General features: G+C 41.0%; 1 protein-coding gene across 1 annotated transcript in view; it reads right to left on the bottom strand.

Annotated features, from left to right (window-relative positions):
• The window catches only part of GPC4 (glypican 4), a 171,830-nt gene that overhangs the window by 82,321 nt on the left and 67,523 nt on the right, over positions 1 to 21,986 (bottom strand). The window contains exon 3 of the mRNA XM_077825571.1: positions 13,921 to 14,312. Coding sequence (XP_077681697.1) covers positions 13,921 to 14,312 — 392 coding nt within the window. The remainder of the gene's footprint in view (positions 1 to 13,920; positions 14,313 to 21,986) is intronic.

Raw genomic sequence — 21,986 nt, 5'->3', positions numbered from 1 at the left:
TTTTCCTTTTTGGAGTTATGAGGTGCACAGATTGATGACACTGGATTTCTGCTCTATGAAGCACTGGATGCAGACCAGACAGTCAATCAGCAGGAGGAGGAGAGTTTTGGCTCCATGTCTGATAATAGCCAAGGAGATCTCTAAACACTCCATATCGGTAAGGAAAATTAAGCCTTAAGACTAAACTGAGCAAATCTCCTGCTGAGCAAGGAATTTGATGACCAACCAAACTGTCAGTGCCAATTAATAATCCTATAGCTCTTCCCATTTAGCAGCCCACTCAGGGTAGGTTGGATCTGCGGATCTCAGAACTCCAAAAAAAAATTTTCAGGTAAGGCACAGATAAAATTTTCCTATTCTTATTCATAAGGTCTACAGAGCCATGACATTGGGATTTACGTAGCAGTGCCCGCTGTGGGGAGGAACAGGGGAACCACCCACAGTTGCATACCGATGCAAAAAGGGGGTTATCCTTTCCTAATAGTTACTGGGATCCTACAGTGAGGAGCACCCCTCTCCAGAAAGCAGAAGCAAATGACTGGACATCCAGCTGGGAGAATTTGGAGAACATATGAACAGATGACCAAGTGGCAGCTTTACACAATTACTCATGTGAAGCATATGATCTTTCTACCCATGAAGTTGCCACAGCTCAGAGAGCACCCTCATTTTGGAAGATGGAGTTACACTTTCTGACTTCTATGCTTTGAGGTACAATAGCTTAGCCACCTGGAAAACGTTGAAGCTTTCTTTCCCTGTGACACTAGAATAGAAAACATGAATAACGCACGCACCTCTCTGAACTGAGTGGTTGGTGCAGTGGATTTTCTTTTGAGAGCTCTGTGGATGTCCAAAGTACACCACGGTTTCTATATGGGGAGTGACAGAACTGGGCAGAATGATGGAATGACAATTTCCAAGTCATTTCCTGCGCTCTATGAAGCCTGGGATTAATCTTTGCTATGAACAGGGTGTCTGTTCCGAGTATCCACTTTATCTTTAAGAAAGGTGCAATATTGATTGAAATTCCAGGAAAAACAGCTTCAGGTCAGACACCGTGTGTGCTGATGCAACTGCTATTGAAAGGGCCATTTTAATGGTTAGAAAGTAATGAAACACCTTCAGGAGTGGTTCCAATGGAGAGCCTGCAATGGGACTGGGAACCAGGTTAAGATCCCAGGAAGAAACTCTGTGCACTTCAGGAGGATGTAGCAGAGATGCTGCCGGCAAAAAATGCTGGCCATCTGTGCAAGAGGAAACACACTACTTTCTCACTGCATTATGGATGCTGGACACAGCAGCAACTTGACCTCTAAGTGTCTAAATTGCCAGGCCCAGCCTGACTCCATCTTGAAGAAATTCGAGAATCCACTGGTACTGATGTAGACATAGGGGGAGACCCTTGTCCCGATACCAATGGGCCTTTGAATATACTCTTAGTAGATTTCTTTCTGGAAGCTAAAAGCATGGATATTCCCTCTTCTGAACACTCTCTTTGGATTCAGATGCTCCGTTCCAGAGCAAGGCTCAGAAAGACGGGATTCTGATACATGATTCTTAATGGTTTTCATGTTAGAAGGAGAAGACTGAGATGATGCCAATCAGGACTTGGCTGTCTGTAGGCCCTGTATGTGATAAACATCTCCCCTGGTTAGAAATGCCAAGTCCCTGACCACCTGGAAAAGTTGCCAGATTTATCCTTGGCCGTGATAAATGGGGCATACTGAGGACCCTTCTGGCGTTACAAAATGGAGGCTGGGGTAGAAAGAAAGAAATGGTGCGCCACAAGGCTGCCTCTTCCATACCGGGGCTGCTGTCCCACTCCGCACGCCATAGCCATCTGCTGGGGGGCGGGGGGGAATAGGTGGAGACAAGGTGGTAATGGGAACCTACACAGACAGACGAGCAATAACCTGGACATTAGGACATGGTGACCGACAGTGAGAGCCCCATACTTTCCTCGTCTTTTCAGCATGGTGGAAAATGTCTATCCCACTGCTTACACCTTCCCAGGGTGCATGAGGAGAGATATACATCCTTATGCAAGCATATATAGCTTGTCTAGAGCATTTGTAGTTCTCATAACCCATAAGCATAGTTTAAAATACTCTTGCCTGAAAGTCTATTTTCTGGGTAGGTCTTTTAGTATATTTTAGTCTCTGAGCACTAACCTCCCTCCGCAAGGAGGAAATATTTCCTTTGTGGGGTAGGAGTAGGAGGTGGTGTTTGCACACCTACAGGAATCCGCGCGGGTCTATAGCTATGTCGTCCATGCTGCAATCCTGGCAAGTGAACAGGGGAACTCAGCGCTGATGATTATCCCCCAGGCCGCACTCCATGAAGATGAGCAGAGGAACCAGGCCCTGAGGGTTACCTGCACTCCACAGATGCATATGTCTCGAACTAAACAGATTTTATCTTTCATGCTTCTCAGAGGAATCTCCTGAATCAGACTCTTCAGAAGACAAAAGTAAGGATCTTCAGAGAGCACGACACAATATTGCCAGGTGTTGGATGCGCAGCACAAACAGGGTTCTTCAGACACCTCTTCTGCACTTATGGACGACTGGTGGCCTGCAGGGGGACTGACTTGTCCCCACCCAGAAGACTTCCTCCTTCCACCCTTCTGAAACTTTGATGAAGGCCCAGATTTCACAAGGTATTTGGGAGGGTTCCGCACTAAGCGGTGCAAGGCCTAACTGATTCAGGGGCCTAAGTCATTTTCAAAAAGAACTTAGGCACTTCGAAGTCAAAATCCCATTGACTGTCAATATGATTTTGGCTTCCAAGTGCCTAAATCCCTTCTGAAAATAAGACTTAGACACTGTAGTGTTAATGCAGAAACCCCAAATACCTTATAAAATCTAGCCCTTAGTCTAATCTGGCAGAGCAGAATGCAAAGAGAGGTTGGCAGAAAAACAACAACTTGTTTTTGATGCTTCAAAATATCTAGACTTAAAGATTTAGCATGAGAAGACTATATTCCACAAGAAAGCTGTCTCTTAGGCAAGCAGCAGTGCCTCAAAGAAGAGCCAATTTATACACTGGGAAGTGCTAGAGCAATTGGGAAGAACCAGATCAGATGATTTATGGTAGGAAAACTAAGAACAGACAACAGTAAAGGGGTAATCTGCTAGCCAGATGGTTTCTACTTCCATTAAAAAAAAAAGTTATTCTGGGGGGAACCCAACTTCCCAAACCCAGAGATGGGGAACTTAAACATCACCAAGTTCAGTTTTTCGTTTGGCAAAAAATTCCTTGTTTCATTCCATTCAGGGGTAAGCATCAGTGCCATCTCACTGCCTGTCAAAGATCAGTCACTAGATATCATTAAGCCTCAAACCACCTTCAAGATGCATTTTATCTGTTTCAGTACCCACGCCTGAGAGTTCTTGCACTTCCCAATTCACCACTCGAGCGACATGTGGCTGCGATATGAATTTGACAGCCTCTCTCTCACACACTTCACTTGATCTCATATTTCTCTTGATGTTTCATCTGTTTGGTATTTGGTGGAGATTTGCACACAACTTTCCACTTTTGAGCAGAAGACTCAGTAGGATAGAAGTCAACACACTTGTGCATCCTTCCTTCCATATCTTCACAAACAGTAGGCCTGACTAATATAGAATGGAGGAGAGCTGTTTAACTTGTGAAAACCAGCACAAAAACAGTGCAATATTTAAACCCCAACCCGTAGTGAACTCTATGGAAGTCATGACTAAGATATTACAGAACTATCAGATGAGAGATTGTTTTTAGAGTTGCCACGGTGGGGTGGGGCGGGGGCAGGGGGGAAAAGGGTAGAATCTGTCTATCCAAATTCTGGCATTTTACACTTTCAAAAGGTAAAGAAACAAGTAGGGATAATTTATAAGAGACTGTTAGGATGGAGATTTTAAATAATTACACCTCATTGCCACAACAACAAATGCTTAACTGCTGGGTATTGCTGCAATGAAAAGCTTATCAAACTGCTGGCAAAAGGCCAGAACCAAGTCCAGCCCAACAGTCCAGCCTATGGATCTGTCAATAGGATGTGCCAAATGCCGTGTGGCAATTCTTCACAAGCTTTTAATGCTCACTCTGCAAGGCCAGGTGCAAGCCCCTAAAACACAATTGTATGTAACAGTAAACCCAGATATTCTGTGCCGGGTCTGTGTTTACCTTGGAAAGAAACTTCAGTTCATTCAAACTCTGCTCCAGAGTGACCCTCAAAACCAATAATCCCCTTTCTGATAAAACTGAGTCCCAAAGAAAGCTTTATTTGCTGAAGAGGATTTCCTTTAGTTGATCAGAGCTCAGGTGGTACATTGTGCTGCATACACTTTGTAAAAGCTGACAATAGGAGTCAATCCACTCCGACCCTTTCCTTTATCCCAGGAAATTTATTTACTCTCTGTGGTGTTTCATGCCACAACAGCAACCTGTCGCACTGTGGTTTCAGCATGTAAACTACAATTTGTCCATGCCTCTACACTTTATCAAACGTGAGGATTTAAAGTTAACACCAGATGTGTCTTGTCACCAATCTTAGCATTGGCCACAAGCTTGCTTCTTGCAAACTGATTCTCTCTCACTCACACACACACTTCACAAGTAAACAATTCTTCAACTACTCAAAAACATTTAATCTATTCTCTGTATCAGCACTAGAGTGGATAAATTAATGTTTGTTTTGCGCGGGGAGAGGGGGGGGTTAAATTGATTTCTTTTTAAGACCACTAAAAAAAAGTGTTTAACTTTTGTTATTTATAGATTGCTAGTTTCTTTCCACTTTATAGTCTTAAATTGCTAAAGCACGTATTTTGTATTTGCTTCTTTAATTTATTGCCTAATTATTAGTGAAAGTTCTGATTTTACATGAAGATTTCTTCTGCTAAGAAGCTTCACATTAAAATGCTCACCTAGGCGGAAAAGACACAAGCATTAACACACTTATTGTGAGAACACCACAACTCAAACACAAAGCGAATATGCAAACAGCCCATGCTATATGTGTAACCAACACCACCTTCTGATAGATTGAGCTTCCACAAGTCAAGAAAGCTAAAATTCTTCAACTAGGCTATACCACTCCACCAGGGCTTGCAGTCTGAAGTCTTTGAGACTTGTGACCCTAAATCACTTTGATGCTTTTGAAAAATCTCACCCTTTGATGGCTAAATATGGGGTTAGCAACCTAACTTTATGGCCTGTGTTTTAAAAAAAGGGTCCCAATCTACATCACTTTGCCTTCTTTACACAGAAACAATTTTCTTTTGTACTGACCGTCATCACTTTTGTATTGACCTTCGTCGCAATAAAGGTACAGTTCTAGTCCTGATGTTGCAAACACTTATGCATAGGCGTCACTTTAACACAAGTAATCCCCCTAGAGTCAATCAAGTAGGTCACTTTACTCACATAATCTGATTAAGTGTTTGCAGGATTAAGACCCTATTTTTCAATATTTTGTTTTTTACCGATAGCAGTTTTATAAAATTCATAAGACACCCTACCCATTGTAGCATTTTAAAAAACCAAACCACATTTATAATTCAGTTCATTATAAATTCTAATCTAAAATTTTAATTGCACAAATTTTCATATTGGCTTTAGACAACTTCAGTCTGATTTAAATCAACAATTTAAATCACTCCACTCTGTTAGTCACACTGAACAGCACCTTACTCAGCAAGTAGTCACAATGCAACTACTTGCAGAGTAAGATACTATTCAATAGTGAGTAAGAGTGGAAGAATCTGACCCTATACAAATCTGTAAGAAAGTTTAAAAAGACAATGTAATATGAAGCAGGTTTTTAACAAATTCTCTTATCTGTTATTAACACCTCATTTTATAAAAATGACAGGATGTTAAAAACCTTTCCACAATAATGAGGATTGTTTTCTTTTTGGATTTCATTTAAACCTGTGCAGGAAGAATAGATTTGTCAGTTTAGTCTTCGATTGCTTCTCACAGAGCTGCCATTCTGGGGGCAGATACTGCAGGAGAACATTTAAAATCAAACATTTTAAAATAAATCCAATGAAAACATTTCACTTAATCTTCAGGGTTCCTCAACCAGCTCTTTTACAAAAATTAAATTTGGTCTCCCATTAAATTACGAACTACTCGGAGACAAGGGTTGGGAAAGTGAAACACCTTTCTCTACAAAATGAATAGCTGTTTTGTTTTAAAAAAAAAAATCATGAAATTAAGTTATACAAACTCCAAACCCATGTTGTCTAAAGTAGAATCCAACAGCCATTACTTATGCAAGCAGGCAAAAAATAAGATGTTCTTCATTTTGTAGACAGGAATGTGGTTTCACTTTTACAATTTTTCCTTATCCCAGTGTGTAGCATATAGTGCCACTGTCCTGTCAAAAGTTGGTCCCAAAGTTAAATACATTACGAAAGAGAAGATTGAGATGTTTTCATTTAAAAAAAAAACAAAAAACATTCCAGTAAAAGTATTTTGGAATTGAACCTTCCTTTGCAATATTTAACTAACACTACTGCCCCTGTTAGTACAAAAAGAAAAGGAGGACTTGTGGCACCTTAGAGACTAATAAATTTATTTACGCATAAGCTTTCGTGAGCTACAGCTCACTTCATCCTTTTTCTTTTTTTACGTTACACTCACCAACATGTACATGACAGTTCAATACTGCACATCAGGCTCAATTCCCTACCTATAGGTTTCTATTTTCTATGCAGGCAGATGTCAAACTGACAGAGAGAAATAGCAGAACTCCTGAGATTCAACACATTATTTGTTCTACCCACCTAGTTTAGTATTATTTCATCCTATGTAAAGTAACACGCTACCTTAATAGACAGTTAGCTTGATATGCCTCCATCGTCTTAGCCTGCCTCACATAAAACTATAAAGTCAAGCCAAGGTATTTTGTGTTTAATGGTAATCATGTGATGTGAGCAAGTGAGGCTAGAAAATTTGATAGTGTGCATCCCCTCCACTCCCCGCTTTAATTTCTGGCAACTACTGATGGAACCCGAGAATCCATGTGAAAGCAGATCAGAGCTCATAACTCAGATTCAGAATATGAAGCAGATGCCATTTCAGCAAATGCTTCTGAACGGCTAGAAAAGGGAATCTCTCTACCGAGATGAAGTTATTCCATTAATGCTTTTGCAAACCTATAAGGAAAGCCAACCCCTACTTCTTGCACCACTAAAATAGAACGTCGCTGTTCTGAATGATGTTTTCTTCAACAACAGCAAAGCATTCTTTTAAATAAATACTTCCCCGCTTCTAATTACAATGACTAGACAATCTTCCCTTTTAATTTCATCACGAGCAATTAGTGCTTTAAAATATAATTCTGCTTTAGAGACAAAGCTTAACATTTGTCTCCCGTTTGCCCATTGGAGAGAGAAAACCTGGTCTGCAAAATATCCTCAGTACAAACATAAAAGCGCAAACTAAAGCAAGCCACGTACACGCAGACTCACGTGTAGCCTATTAAATCCGCAATGACTACTGCTACAACATACTTTGAAAGTTATGCCTTGCATGGTCCCTCAGATGGTCAATAGGGCTGGTACAAGAGGCACAGATGCGACCACATTCTTGGCAGGACCAGTCAGGGTCGTCTTTGATGTGGAGTCCTGCTTGGTATTGTTTTCTACATTGATGTTTGCCCTTGGCACACAAGATACAATGCCTCGTGCACGGCTGCCCTCCATTTCGCTTTGTTGCTTGCAACTTGCTCCATGGATGACATGACAATGACCTTGCATTGAGACCCTGCCCTTCACAACATTGGCAGATTTCTTCCAGTCCCTTCAGCTGGGTTTTCTGGAGCTCAGTTGCCCACAAAGTATCAGTTTTTGCTAGTCTCCTCTAAGCAGCCAAGTGACAAGGCCAGACCATTTAATTTCCATTGTGATTTAACGATGAAAGTTTGCTCAGAGATCTCAATGGCCAGTGTATGATTCTGTCTGTCAAGTCATCTGTCAGACTCATCTGGGGAGAATAAGCTTTGGACATACTCCCCATAATCCACAGCAGAATCCCAACCAAAGTTACTGGGAGAGCTGCACAGAGGAAGATACGACCGTTCAGTAACTGAGCTTTCAGTTCCTATTTACTCAGCACCTTCTGAGCACATTCAGCCTCACAAAGTGGGAAATACGGTCGCCTTTAGCAGCACTTTTATTTCTGCCTTTTCCCATCCTCCTTTCATGTGTCAATACCTGGCCCACCTTCAGCTGTCAGGAGGGAGAAGGGGAAAGTACCGCCAGCAAAATGGCTCTTTGGCGCCATATTCAGTCCAAACTCTGCGTCTAGGGAGGTCAAAGGAGCAGCAGTCTCTCCAAGTGTAGCAAGTAACCTCCTAGTTAACGGATACCTCATTGTCGACCATGCAGTTTGTGACAGAGGAATTTGGAAAAAGAATCCAGCAGGCTGTCTACAATGCAAACGCTAGCACTTTAACAACTATTTTAGATAGATGTTTTAAAGAAAATTTACTCCACCCTCCTCCTATACACTTCATTAATGTTACTGTTGCAAGTTACAAAGCCATTCCGCCAACAAAGCATTATGGGAGTGTCTTCTTCACTTATATTTCCTTGAACGTATCAGCTGATGTCACAAGGTAGGCATGTCATTTAAAGAAACACTGCGCCCCTTCCATATATCGCATCTGGACTCCAAATTCTAATGCAATTTCTGGTGTAAAATTTTGACCTAAAGTTCTCCACCTACAAATTCAAACGGCTATGTTTTTAAAATGAAACAGACAGGATTTCCTAAGGGCTGAATAAGCCAGTTTCAAGCAACAAAATTGCTTTTATTGACATATAACTCTTGCTGCTCCAAGAGCACGTACATTTGCAGCTGAAACGTTATATGAGCACGTATTCTGTTTTCATAATTCACCACAAGCATTGGAAAGGTCGAATACCATGGTGGCAGGCAAATGCTGAAAAACTGATATATCAATGAAAATTTTCAGAGGGTTGCAGTCGCACTGCTCAGAAAAATACAGTTTACTGCGTCTGAACATTCAGATAAAAGACACTAAGGTACAACATTTGATCAGCCATTTCTCTTGTAAAACAAATACTGAGAAGCCAAACTAGCAAATTGCTAAATTGCTTCTGTGATTACCAAGTAAGGAGAAAAACATTTTTTCCACAGGTACAATATAAAGAAGAGATACTATAATTCACAAACTGCCTCAGGATACCATGTCTTTATTGAAGCAACTTCCTAACTCATTTTGAATTCATTGTTAAAAAAGTAATGCAGAGGATGATAAGTTTATCGGATAGCTTGGATGAAACGTATGCAAGGGTATCACTCAAGTATCCTTTAAAAGGAATTACGACATATCCAACACATCAGTTCTTTTAAACTCTTCAGTTTTGTTTAAAGTTTACATTATATATTTCTGAACGCCACACAGCTGTAGTGTCCCTATTTGTGAGACAACAGAGCAACTTTAAAACCTCACAGTGTAGCTCCATGGGGAATTCAGCTCTTCAACGCTCTGCAAACGATGATTTTGGTACCAACAGCTCATTCAGTTTTATCCTCGGGTCTCTAATACACCCTCATTTCTGACTCTCAGGCTCTAAAACCATTTTTTGTTTTTCAGTCTGTGGGTTAAACTGATCCCTCATCATGCCAGCGTGAACTCAAACCACAGCCACTGAATTCTCTCTGGCTAACTATCTATCTGTTCATTTGCACAGCGCATGTAACCACTGGTGAAGTGTTAAAATCCCTCGGTGCACTTTGCCTTTGAAGGTAACGTTGCACAAGCAAACTGGTAAATAAGCAAACTATCACGAACCATGCCAAGAAGATTGGGATAATAGAAAGACGTTTAGTGCGACACTGAGTGTGTATGTACCATGTGTTATTAATTAAGGGAACATTTCTTAAGTTTATGAATTGCAAAATATCAAGTTCTAGTCCTCCTTAGTCACCCACTGCTCTGGCTTATATTTTTCCCGCTCTCCCCTTAAAAAAAACAAAACAAAACCAGAAAAGCTGTCATGGTTAGGGCAGGAAATGTCAGTGTTTGGCAGCAATTTAACCCTGTTGATTTCAATGCTTGTCAAAGGCTCAATAATAGCCGGCTCAATAATAGCCAAGTAATTGCACGATGGCCAGATTTTCCTCCCTCAGCTGCTAAAGGGGAATGAGGATAGAGAGGAACATTCCAGTCTTCAAGAGATGATCAAAAGATCAGAAGCCTAATTTTATAATTGTTAATAGCTAAACTGGTAAAAATCAACCGCAGAGTAAAACAGCTGCCTACGCCTACAGATGGCTTTTTTCCTCAGCTAATATTCTGTCTTGCTATTATTCAGAGCCTATTTAGGGAATTTTGTACTTTGGGCCCAGAGGATGAAATCCTCAGCAGCGACGCCCTCTGACTCTAGGGGAAGTATCAGCTGAATTTCCTACATACGGTTTGGAGATTTTATAGTTTCTCTCTTTAAATTGCACATGTAACATAAAGGAATGAAACATGCTCCTGTGAAAATGGACATCGTCACTATCATAGCTATAGTAGAACAGCAGTACATGGCTTTTCAAGGCATTCGGTTCAGGAAAAAAAGTTTTCACTAATTTTCTTTATTTGTAGCATTTTGGCTTCAAAAATTAAATGTATTTGGCCCCTTCCAATGTCACCTCTTTTTCCCTCCCCACCCAGGACAATCACATTCCAAATTCATGTTTCTTCCTTAGAAAAGATGTGAAAATATATAGAGTATTTAAAAAGTAATCCAGTCCACAGTCCAGTAAAGGTCTCTTTGCTCTCATCTACAGCACTATGTGGCAGCGAAAACAGCTGGACTTCACAACGGTGATTTTCTCTCATTTGGAGAATTCTCAGCAAAACATTTTTCCAATGTATTGGTTACACAAAAAGAGCATAAAGACTGTATTAATTTTCACTACTCTGGCCGTTTTTGTTCAGCAAAAATAGAAGAGATTTAACCCTCAGGTATCAAGTTAATTTACATTATGAACAAATGCCCCATCTTCTCTTGAGTTAGTAAAACACGAGGCAAACAACAAAAGTTAATGGAGCAATTATATAGAGCCCAGTAATGTCGAATTAATCTATAAATAATGTGGAAAACAAAAACAAAAACCCACCAAGTGTTGTGAAAACATTTCTCAAAAATATTTCATTTCATAGTTTTCTACCACATATTGCAGAAACAAGTTATGTTTCCGCTGAAAAAAACCAAAATAGTATAGAAAGGTATTACACCTTGAATCGCTACAAGTAACTATACAACTTTGGAATTCAACTGTAAGGCATTCATCAGCATGGGCTGCTATCATTGGTTATGAAAGGAAATCTGCTGTAAAATTTACAATGGGAAATTCTAAAACGTAACCCAACGGTGATTCTCTGGAGAGAACTATTTTTGCAGCTGAATATTTTCCTGCTTAACCTTGTAAACTCAAGCAATTAATTCTAGAATTCAGTGCAATTCTATACTCAAGGAGCTTCAAAGGCAAAAATTCATGCTGCCACCTTGAGTTCATGAGTTTGATTCACAACAGATGCAGAAACTGTAGCCGTGGTTACACGGTGTTGAGTCACAAGACATTCCAATCAATTCTGATCAGATAGAATATAAAAGGTAAACAACATCTCTCACTCAGACACATTCACTGTCTATCAAGTCAGGGTGTGATCCTGAACTCCTTACCCAGATATACCACACTGGTTAGCTCATAGACTATAATGCCAATAGTCTTCACTATACAACATGGAAATTGCTCTCCATCATTTCCCCCATACCTAAATAATATTCACAGTAAATTTAGTGACACTGAAAGATGCCAGAATGAAAGCAATTGAAACTTAAGCCCTTGGCCAACACAGCACACTCAGCAGACTTGTAAGCTTCCCCCATCCTACCTGGTCAACATCCCTTACCCTTGATCTGGAGTAGAGAAAGAACCTCAGTCTCCCCCTCCCATTCAATCCTTGGGCTTTCCATTTGAAGTTATGGGAGGCCTTGAATAGTACTTTCCTACATGGACTCAAATAAATGAACGAATGTAATTTATCATCAACTGAGAAGTGTCTCCATATTGTAGTTATGTACAGCAAAGTACCAAGTCCATGAAAGAAAAGGTGTATGCCCTGGGGAAATTTATATATAGTATCAACCTTGTTGTAAAAACAGACACTTTCAAGCTGTCCAAATAAGTAAAACTGTGTAATTTATTTATAACCGCCCTCTGAAACTTGGAAAACAAGATGTTCCCTTACTAACATTTTTTCCTTTCTCTCTCTCTCTCTCACACACACAGGTTTATCAAAGGGTGGAATATATTTAAGGGAGTTTCCGTTGTTTGGTTTTTGCTTAAGAAAAAGGAGTATAGAAGCAAATTCTAGGGTTGCTATATCTTAATATTGTCCTTCTAAGTAAAAGCAATTTGAACGATCACTTCCCTTACAGAATATGATTTGTGTTGCAGCCAATATAATATTTGCACTTTTAAGCAAGTCTACAGGATATTTCAAGAGGCTTTTAAAAATTTCTGTCACTTGTAGCGTGATTCAAACTTGTCTACCTTGGTTTGTATCTCAAATAGCTTTCAGTTTGGTTTAGCAGGCACTTTGTAAAAAGGTAGATGGGAAGAGAATTCCACTGTGTGATTAAGAGTTGATGTTAGATTTTCCAGTCTCTGGGAAAAAATTTACATTTCATTTGAAATCACTGGTATTTGTTGTTATACACGCTCGCCTTACGAGGTTCCTCTAACAAGTCAGATTCAATAAAAAAAGCACTCCAAAGTGTTTTATGTAAGGCGATGGAAGTAATCACCCAACTTGATTATCATACACATCGTAAGGAGAGTGATCACTTTAGATAAGCTATTACCAGCAGGAGAGTGGGGTGAGGGGAGGTATTTTTTCATGCTTTGTGTGTATAAAAAGATCTTCTACGCTTTCCACAGTATGCATCCGATGAAGTGAGCTGTAGCTCACGAAAGCTCATGCTCAAATAAATTGGTTAGTCTCTAAGGTGCCACAAGTCCTCCTTTTCTTTTTGCAAATACAGACTAACATGGCTGTTACTCTGAAACCAATCATTGAACTGTTTTCATTTAACGTTTGAAAGTAATGCACAAATCTAATTTTAAAATTCTTATATAAGATATTCAAATAAGAGATTTGTTGAATTCCTTCAGAGATTGTACTCGAGGAGTTCAAAGTAACATATACGTTGTTTGCATAGCATCTACCGTAGTTGGGTCCTGGCCCATCACCAGGACTCTTAGGTGCTCTCACAATATAAATTGCTAGTAGCGAAAGCCCGACTTTCACACAGTGAAGTCATGTGTGTAAAAATGCTTAAAACGGCTGAAATCTTAAAAGTTGAACTGGAACAGACCGCAAAACCCAGTGACAACTAAACCTGAGGATAATTTAAACAAAAAAAGAGTTCTCAGCCATGCTGGTAGCAGTTTTGATCACTTCATACTAACTCAGACATTTTAGGCTTCAGAGTAATGCAAGGAGTGGTATTTCGGAAATCTTATTATACAAATAATTTTGTTTCAAGCAATCATTTTAATTGCCACTTGTGCCTGTTAAATGGAATCGAAGTCAGGGGTTCAAAGGGAATACAAGAAGCTGACTGGATAATATCAGATATTTGAATTACCAGGCAATAGACACTCTACTGCCATGCAGCCAATATCCCTATAAAATGACACCATTCAACTCAGACTCATTCAGCCTCTACCTTCCATTTCCAGACATGTAGGACCTAAGCTAGCAAAGTAGTTAAGCATGGGCTTAACTTCAAGTTCATGCCCAAGTGCTTTGCCGAACTGGGACCATTGTGAGCAATGTCACTCCAGCACCTGCCAACCAGGCTCCACCTGGTAGGAGAGTAAGTATCAAACTTGGCTTACCGCAGTCACTTTGGTAACGACATCTCTTGCCACTGCCAGGCCTTGGGCAAAAGTGCGGGCAGCCACAAACGCTCGCGTCACTTGTAGTTTTAGTTTCCGCGGTACGTCTCCAAATGGCTTCAACTGCTCTGTGTACTTGCTCACGCATTCGAGGTATTCGTCGGTGAAATGGTACTGTGGGTTCACTAATCGAAACATACGTTCCAGGAGACGCGCCCAGAAGTCATTGAGCATCTCTTCCAGGTTTACATTTCCACCCACGTAGTAGCGCTTCAGCTCTATGAAGAGATCCTTAAAAAGTTCAGAGTTTTGCATGTATAAACGACCATATGTCCGCAAAAACATGTCATTCAAGGATTTCTCTGCATTTTCAAGCAATTCTTTGAAGAATTCTGGAAAAAAGATAAATGAAAACATAGTAAACAATTTCAGGTTAATCGTTTTCACAGTTATACAAGCTTTTCAAAATATTTCCTTCAATAATTCAACAATGACAGTAACAAAAATTAAATTGAAAGCTAAGAGCTCTCACTGGAACATCACTTAAGTGCTGGAAGTTCTCCTTTAGAGGTACTCTTATTTTTTGTTCATATCTGATAAATGAAAAGGACAGATCCCAAGACATGGATGACTGAAATCCCTTTCTATGCATAACTGAATAGCAAGAGAAAAAGCCAGCAAACTGGAAAAAGACTGCAGTTTCCTTTAAAAAGTTGTTTTGAAACATGGATCATCATGAAGCGTGTACACACACACACATAAAATGGATGTCCATAATAACTGGTTCTTACATTTCAGCATTGCTAACCCCAAATTTTTAAAAAATAAATAAATCACAAGTCAGGCTGCAAAAATAATGAGATTCTTTAAGTAAGGTTTTCTTAAACTAAATTCATTTGGGGCTCTTTCATTACCTGCTGATTCTGAGGTTGTAAGCTCTTTAAGGCCCAGATTTTGATTGTGGCTTTTACATGCTACCGTAATGCAAAAAATAATGCATTTACACAAGTTGGAATTGGCATAAGAGTTAAAGGCCACACCCTCTACGCTTACAAAGAGTGCCAGGGGATTTTTAACCACAGCAAATGGATAGGACCTTTTGTTTCATCTCATCCAAAAGCCAGCCTCTCCCGCAATTCAGCGTCTCTAGGCAGCATATAGATCTACTGACTCAAAAGAGAGTGCATCATCCACTGAATCACCATAATCACTTCCTAGGTGTTCCGTATGGGCCTCTCATTCAAGTCCTGTTCAGGCCCGATATGGCTTAGCATGTGAGACATACCAGGATGCCTGTACTGCTGAACCCATTATTTAACCTTCGGAGAGCTTCAATTCTCCTCTTTTTTTTATATACCAAACTCCGCACCATGGTATCTGAGAACGTAGAATTTGCTGTAAGCCTTACAGCGTGTGTTCTCTTTCCCAATTCTAACTTGGATTGAGTGGAGGGGTGCCCCTCACACTTAGTGACACGAACCTCAGAATGCATGGAGATGCCTCCATTTCACTTAAGATGAAGAGTTACATAAAAATATTCCACGCTATAAAATTTGCATATATGGCATATGGACTAATTACAACATACAGCTACTGCGACCAACCAAAAGCAAATCTGTTCCTGCATAAGTGGCGAGACAGTTCTAAGAAAAGGAAAATATGGCATTTATTAGGTCTGATCAAAGAGTTACATCGTTGTTTGCCTCCCAAGTCTGAACAGGATATGTTGGGGGGAGTGAGGGGTGAAAATCTATTTGTTTTTGGCCATTATGGGACAATATTGCATTTTACATGGAGTCTATGATAATTTGATAGGGGTCCAAAATCTACTTTTCCTCTCCTTACTATGAGGACTGAATAAAATGAAGACTCGGTGATATTTTACTCACCTGCCAAAAATAATTTTACTCGCCCCAAGCAAATGGGCAAAGGAGTTTGCAAAGTTGACGAAGAAAACCTCAAATCTCTACTAAAAATAGCTAAATATGGGACATGAGTTTGAATCCTAACTTCAAGATGGACTCTCGCTGCACTGACTTTTGCCCTAAACTCAAACCATATCAAAGGGCACGTCTTCACTAGCCACGGCAGCACTTTAACCTGGCTGTGTAGTCGCTCGTGACTGCTGGGAGAGAGCTCTCCAAGTGCTATAAAACAAAACAAAACACACACCTCGACAGCTCGATAGCTACCAGCCCTGGTGCACTGTCTACACTGCCACTTTACAGCGCTGAAACTTGAAGTGCTCAGAGGGGTGTTTCTTCACACCCGAGCCAGAAAGCTGCAGCGTGGACAAGGCCTTAGATACCTTTGGAACTCTTGGGTGTGGTTCAACCAGTTTCCCTTAATACTACATGTAAAAAGCAAATGGAACCTTATTCTTTAACACACGCCACTGGATATTTGTAATACTGACCTATGCTTTTGGGTGACTCACATTCAATAAATAATTTTTAATAAAACACGCCTCTGCATTTTAATCCCCAAAGGAGTCATGTTTAGAGCCAGAAGTTGTTAGAAGGAGAAAAAAAAAAAAAATCTTTGGCCCGGTTTGAATTTAAACGCTGTTAAAATGTATCAAGTATGCTGAAGTTCAAATTTTAGTCTTCAAAGTGCTCCAGTACAAACAAAGACTAACACACAGAGAACATTTTCTGGGAAAACTGAAACATTCTTTGAGTTCCTTATTAGCAAAGTCATGGGGCTTGGTGGTTGACATAGCTGTATATAATGTAGCCTCTTAGGAGTACAAGAGAAATGATCCAGTGAAGAGGAGATTGATTTCAAAAACCCGACATGTCCTCTGTCCAATATCAGCAGGACTCTCTACTTTAGTTCCCATGACTGGCATTTCCTGTCTAGGAAGATTTTTCAGTTGAGTTTATACTATAGAGATTAGCTTGGTGGTGTATATTAATTTCTAATTCACTTAATCATTCTGAAAGCTTACTTCCTCCTTTCCTTCAGATTTTTTTCAGAGCCTTTAAAACCATCAGATAGGTTGTATATTCAAATGCGCTTGAACTGGGCACAGAGCTAACATTTATCAAGAAATACTTCAGAAAGGATTTGATTCTGAAATGACACTTTTGTTAAAAACCATTAAATGTTTCCAACTGTCAATCAAATGAGCATGTAGAGGATTGTTCCGAACCAGAAAAAAAAAATCTTAAGTGATGAATTCATACCAACTTGGCCTATTTATTCTCCTGCTCAAACTCATTTTATTCCTCACACTCCAAATTGATACCGGGTTTCTTTAGAATTTTTTCAAGTCTTGTTTTGTCAGGGCATGTGGCAGTTCAGCTCCCTAGAAACATGCATTGATTTCCACTTGGGGGAGAATCTGGGAGATTTTGTTTCCAGCTATATCCATTAGTATGAGAAACGTAATCACAGTTAGCAGCAAACGTCTGCATATTTGCAACCTTCCAAATAGTAACCTTCCCTTGGCCAAGAGAAAGGCGAAGAAGGGAAATGAGAGCATCCCAACACTAAAAGTAGTAAATTTCCAAATACCAACCAGTTCCATTGCTCAATGACTGCCTGAGTCTCTAGCAGATAACACAGGTACCATAGTCTATAGGTAGCAGAAGACCGTGGCCATGTCATTTCACCTCCCTAAAAAGTCCTCACGATCATCATCTTGGGATACACTCAGTGACCTCAAAACAAGATGACAGCTCTGGAAAAAAATGGCCTTGCGGGACCTATTGAAATTTCAACAGATACTTGGGATGCTAAGTTGCCCATGTAAAGTTAATGGACTCCCTCACAATTAAAAGGCATTAACAAGAAAAAAGATCAAAGCAACACATGTCATATATTAAGATATGTGAATCCCTGATTAAGTGGCTAGTCCTGCAAAACAAAGGGCTCTGCAGCCAAAAATAATAAATCCCAGGCATGCCGTAGTATCTGGTTACAAATATATTTAGAGTGCTGGTTGCACATTAGAAATTTGGGCAGCATAAGCTGGTTTAAAGGCATTGGGGCTCATACGAGCAGCTTTGATGACACTGGACTAGTTAGATATTAATCCTGCCTCTTGTAGAAACAAGCTATTCACTGATTAACAAACTACAACATAACCTAGAGTTAACCTTGCAACCTTGAGAAAAGAAATGGCAGGTTCCACTCTTCAATCTTGACTGTTTGCTCGGGAAAATAAATTACCACCTTTCGTTTGGGTTAGAAATTGACTTGTTCTCAAACAAAACCTAAATACAAAGGATTACTTTCTCATTTTACAGCATTGTAAACGCATGTTTTACAGCTGTGGTGCAAGCAATCCGTACTCATTAAATTATCACATTGACAGACTTCCTGTGAAACGCTGTCAAATGCAAACATTTTTCATGGAGAACAAATCATTCTTTGCTGCTCTCTCAGAAAGTCTGCTATTCAGTGAGATCTCGGGCTCTCTCTCTTTTTTCCCCCCCTGTAAATTAAATAAGAGTTTATCCCTCTCCACCTATAAACTGGCAAAAAAAAAAAAAAAGTGCAATATTGGTGGGAATTTTAAAAGTGAAGAGGCAATGTCCCATTTTCTACCCAAGCTAACTGCTTCAAGGGGAGAGGAAGAGCAGAATTTTACATTGCAAACGCTTACATTACTCTGACAGTCTTTTTAAGGAATAAGCCCACATCCTGTCTCTGCAATCCAGGAGCTAGTTTGCCATCTCCTTGTGCTCTCAGGTACGTGCAATGCTTTGACAGATGACTGGATTTAACTCTGTTTTCAGTGAAGGGAGTTACCACTGCACTAGTGTGAACTGTGATTTGCACGTGTGCAGCTCGGAACAGAGGTGAGCTGCTCTTGTGAAAAGAAGTTACATCAGTGCAACGCATCTACACTAGGGCTTAGCACCAGTGCAGCTGTATCAGTGGCTACAGCCCTAATGGAGACAAGACATTACTTTGAAACAGTTCTTTAGACGCAATCTCACTACAAACCGCGGTGGCTCGTTAGCCCGGGCAAGCGAGGTCCATTCCAACCCCGAATTCCCAAAAGCTACAAAAGACACTGTGCATGTTCTCTTTGATTTAACTGATAAATGTCTACAGAGCTCAGGACACGTGGTAATTTGATTTAAATGTCACAGCTCACTCTCTCCGGTAGCGAAACACAGCGCCAGAAAGTTTGCAGAATGTAGCGCTGCGTGAGGCTCAAATCCTGGCATAGCGAATAGCGCCTCAAGAAGCTGCCTTGTTACCATGGCAATTGACCACGCACAAGAGTCTCTGAAGGTGTTGCTGAGGGAACCACGGCTCAGTGAGGCCACGGCAGGATTGCAGGAGTTAAGCCCAAGCTGCAGGGGGTAGGAATGGGGCCCGTGCCCTGTGCCTTCCCAGCCCCCTCCCTCGCTTGGCGGTGCCCTTGAGTGTGCGTCAGTAGCCACTGAGGAGGCCCGGGCCCAGTTCATGCTCTACTCCCGTGCTGGCCTGGGCAGCAACACTGGCAGTGGGTTCTCTAGTTCCCAAGTCCCCCTGCTGCGGCTTCATTATCAAGAAGGTGACAGCTTTTTAATTATACATTGGGCAGGGGTGGAAATAACTATTTTGCAATTTGTGCCTCGCCTGTCAAAAAGGTCATGAGCGGCCACTATTGCAAACCAACTAAAATATGAATGAACAGCAGTCCTGATCACGACACATGTGTTCACTATGCACGACGTCCCCGGATTTACTGACTGATGTAACCTATGGGAAAGCATGTGACTGCACTGTCAATAGAGCTTAACTGCAATGCACACCATCAATCAATCAAAGTGGTGCTTTCCAGGCCTTTAAAACACTCACCTATAGATCTATTTCAGGCTAAATTCTTCTAGTTGCACCATTTACTTAACAAATCAACCTAGCTGTTGCCTCCTAAATGCTGCTTTAAAAATTGAAGAAGATAAGATGGCATAGTGAAGCGAAAGGGTATTTGGTTTGATGCAACTGCAGCATCACTGCCAATCACGCACTGATACAGAGCTACTAGAACCATTGTCTGACATACCGCAGCTGTGCTGGAGGGATTTGTTTGTGATGGGCAAGGGCCCAAAAAGGCGGTCTATATATACATACATACATAAATAAATGCTTTTGCTTTTAAGTAAAGAAAACTCAGACATATCAACCCTGGATAACTAGAGAAATGGTGACATCTCAAAAGTCAATAGACTAAAAGTTTAGAAAGAGATTGGATTTACAGATTGTTTAGAACTCCAGCTTCTGTTTGTTTTTGTTAGCATCTATTTAAATTTCAGTGACTAACATTTGGGGAAAGTTCTCTGAGACATCCTGAAGCAGCAGGGAAGACCAGACTTGACATTTCTGAAGTAAAAAATAAATTATGTTTTTAAACCAGCCTTTCAAATCTGCCTTTATACACTGTAAGGAAGAACAGTAAAATGTATCCATTTACTTGAAAATGTCTTTCTTCAATGAATAAGGTCTACAGATCCATTACAATGGGTATGGCAGCCCACTTACACCTTGAGGGCAGAACCAGACCCAGCAGAAGGAAATGCCCCCATCTCCCTCCAAATGAGAATTTTCACAGCCCGGATAATTCAAATCTACTTTGGGGGGGGAGGGGGGGAGGGAGAGACGACACAGACATGGAGAAAACAGTATCTTCCACTGCAGAGCATGGTAAATTCCACTTAAGCACAGCAACAAACTCAACTCCTTTGATGTCATCAATTTCCACATCTATTTTTGGATGACCCATTTGTCTCCAGGGTGGGCCATATGTGTGGCTATCATTACTGAAAGAAAGGAAGTTTTCAGGTAAGTATGGATACACCTTCTTCCTGCAAAGATTCACAGATCAGTTACAATGGGATGGGATTTTCATTGTGATGTGCCTCCAGGGTGAGAAACAGGATTATCCATTAAATAGGGACGTCCAGAACAAGGTAGATTATATATAAATATTACTTCCATCTTCCTCTGGGCATTAAGACATAGAGAAGACTTCTGCCAAGACAAAGAAAGTGGCATTGGCTAAAACTGGATGACCAGGATGCAGAATCTGGTGAACTAAAGGCCATTGAGCAGATCCTCAATACAGGAGACAAGCTTTCTCTTCCCTGCGCTCATCAGTCCAAAGGAGGAATATTCCAGTAGAATAAGTTCTATTTATTGAGCTGTCTTTTGGGGTCCATGGAAGCAACAATGACTTCACCTCATGTAGCAAGGCGCACGCTGGGCTGGGCCCCTCTGGTTTCGGTCTCTGTTGCCCTCTCCCATCAGACAGGAACACCTCAGCTTGATGCAACACCAGTGTTCTTTATCTACAGTTGTTTTCCCAACACCACTTTCCACCTATGTACGGGTTTGGCAGCCAACTTTGCAAAGTGCAGGCCTGGCCAGCAACAGACCAGAAAGCTTCCACCTCCCTCTGTGCCTGGCCTTTCTCTTCCCCCCTTCCTCTGGCCTCCTCCCAGCCTTTATAGCCCTGGCTAATGAGGCTGGCAGGTGCTGCCCATTAACAGGCAGACATAGGGCTATCCAACCAGCCCCAATCCATTCCCCTTGATTGGGGCTGGAGTGGCAGAGGCTGATTAAGTGCTTCTCACTCAGCACCCTGCCACACCCCAATATTCACTTTAAATCTGTCTGGTCCCATGTGGGGATTTTGGTCTTGCAGTTACAGAGCTCCTCCTCTGGGAGAGAGAAACATCCAGCAATCCAATGTGAGGTTAATCGAGCCTGAGAGCCATAGCCTCTTCAGCCAGAAAGGCACAAAGAGGATCATCGCTGCTCCCCTCTTCCTATCTTGCATATGGTGCTGGGGAGCAGTGGAGAAGGTGGGATGACATATAGCAGGGTTTTCTCCGAGCTTTGCAAGAGGTCATTCACCACCTTGCATCCTGGGTCCAGACACAGAGAGGGACTGCAGGGCCCTGTGTTTCTTGTTGCCAGAAGCAAAAGAGGTTGATCACTGTCAGTTTCAGCTACTGCTAACTTTTAAACATCCTTTTAGCTATTCCTTTCCTTTTCGAAGGCCTGTTAAAGCCAATTGCTGAATCCAAGCACCAAAAACACAAGCCATCCAGTTCTACACAACT

The sequence above is a fragment of the Eretmochelys imbricata genome, chromosome 9 (assembly GCF_965152235.1).
Source record: "Eretmochelys imbricata isolate rEreImb1 chromosome 9, rEreImb1.hap1, whole genome shotgun sequence".
In the NCBI taxonomy this organism is placed as follows: domain Eukaryota; kingdom Metazoa; phylum Chordata; order Testudines; family Cheloniidae; genus Eretmochelys; species Eretmochelys imbricata.
Note: the sequence above shows the minus strand (reverse complement) of the source record. Positions and strands in the feature narration are given on the sequence as shown.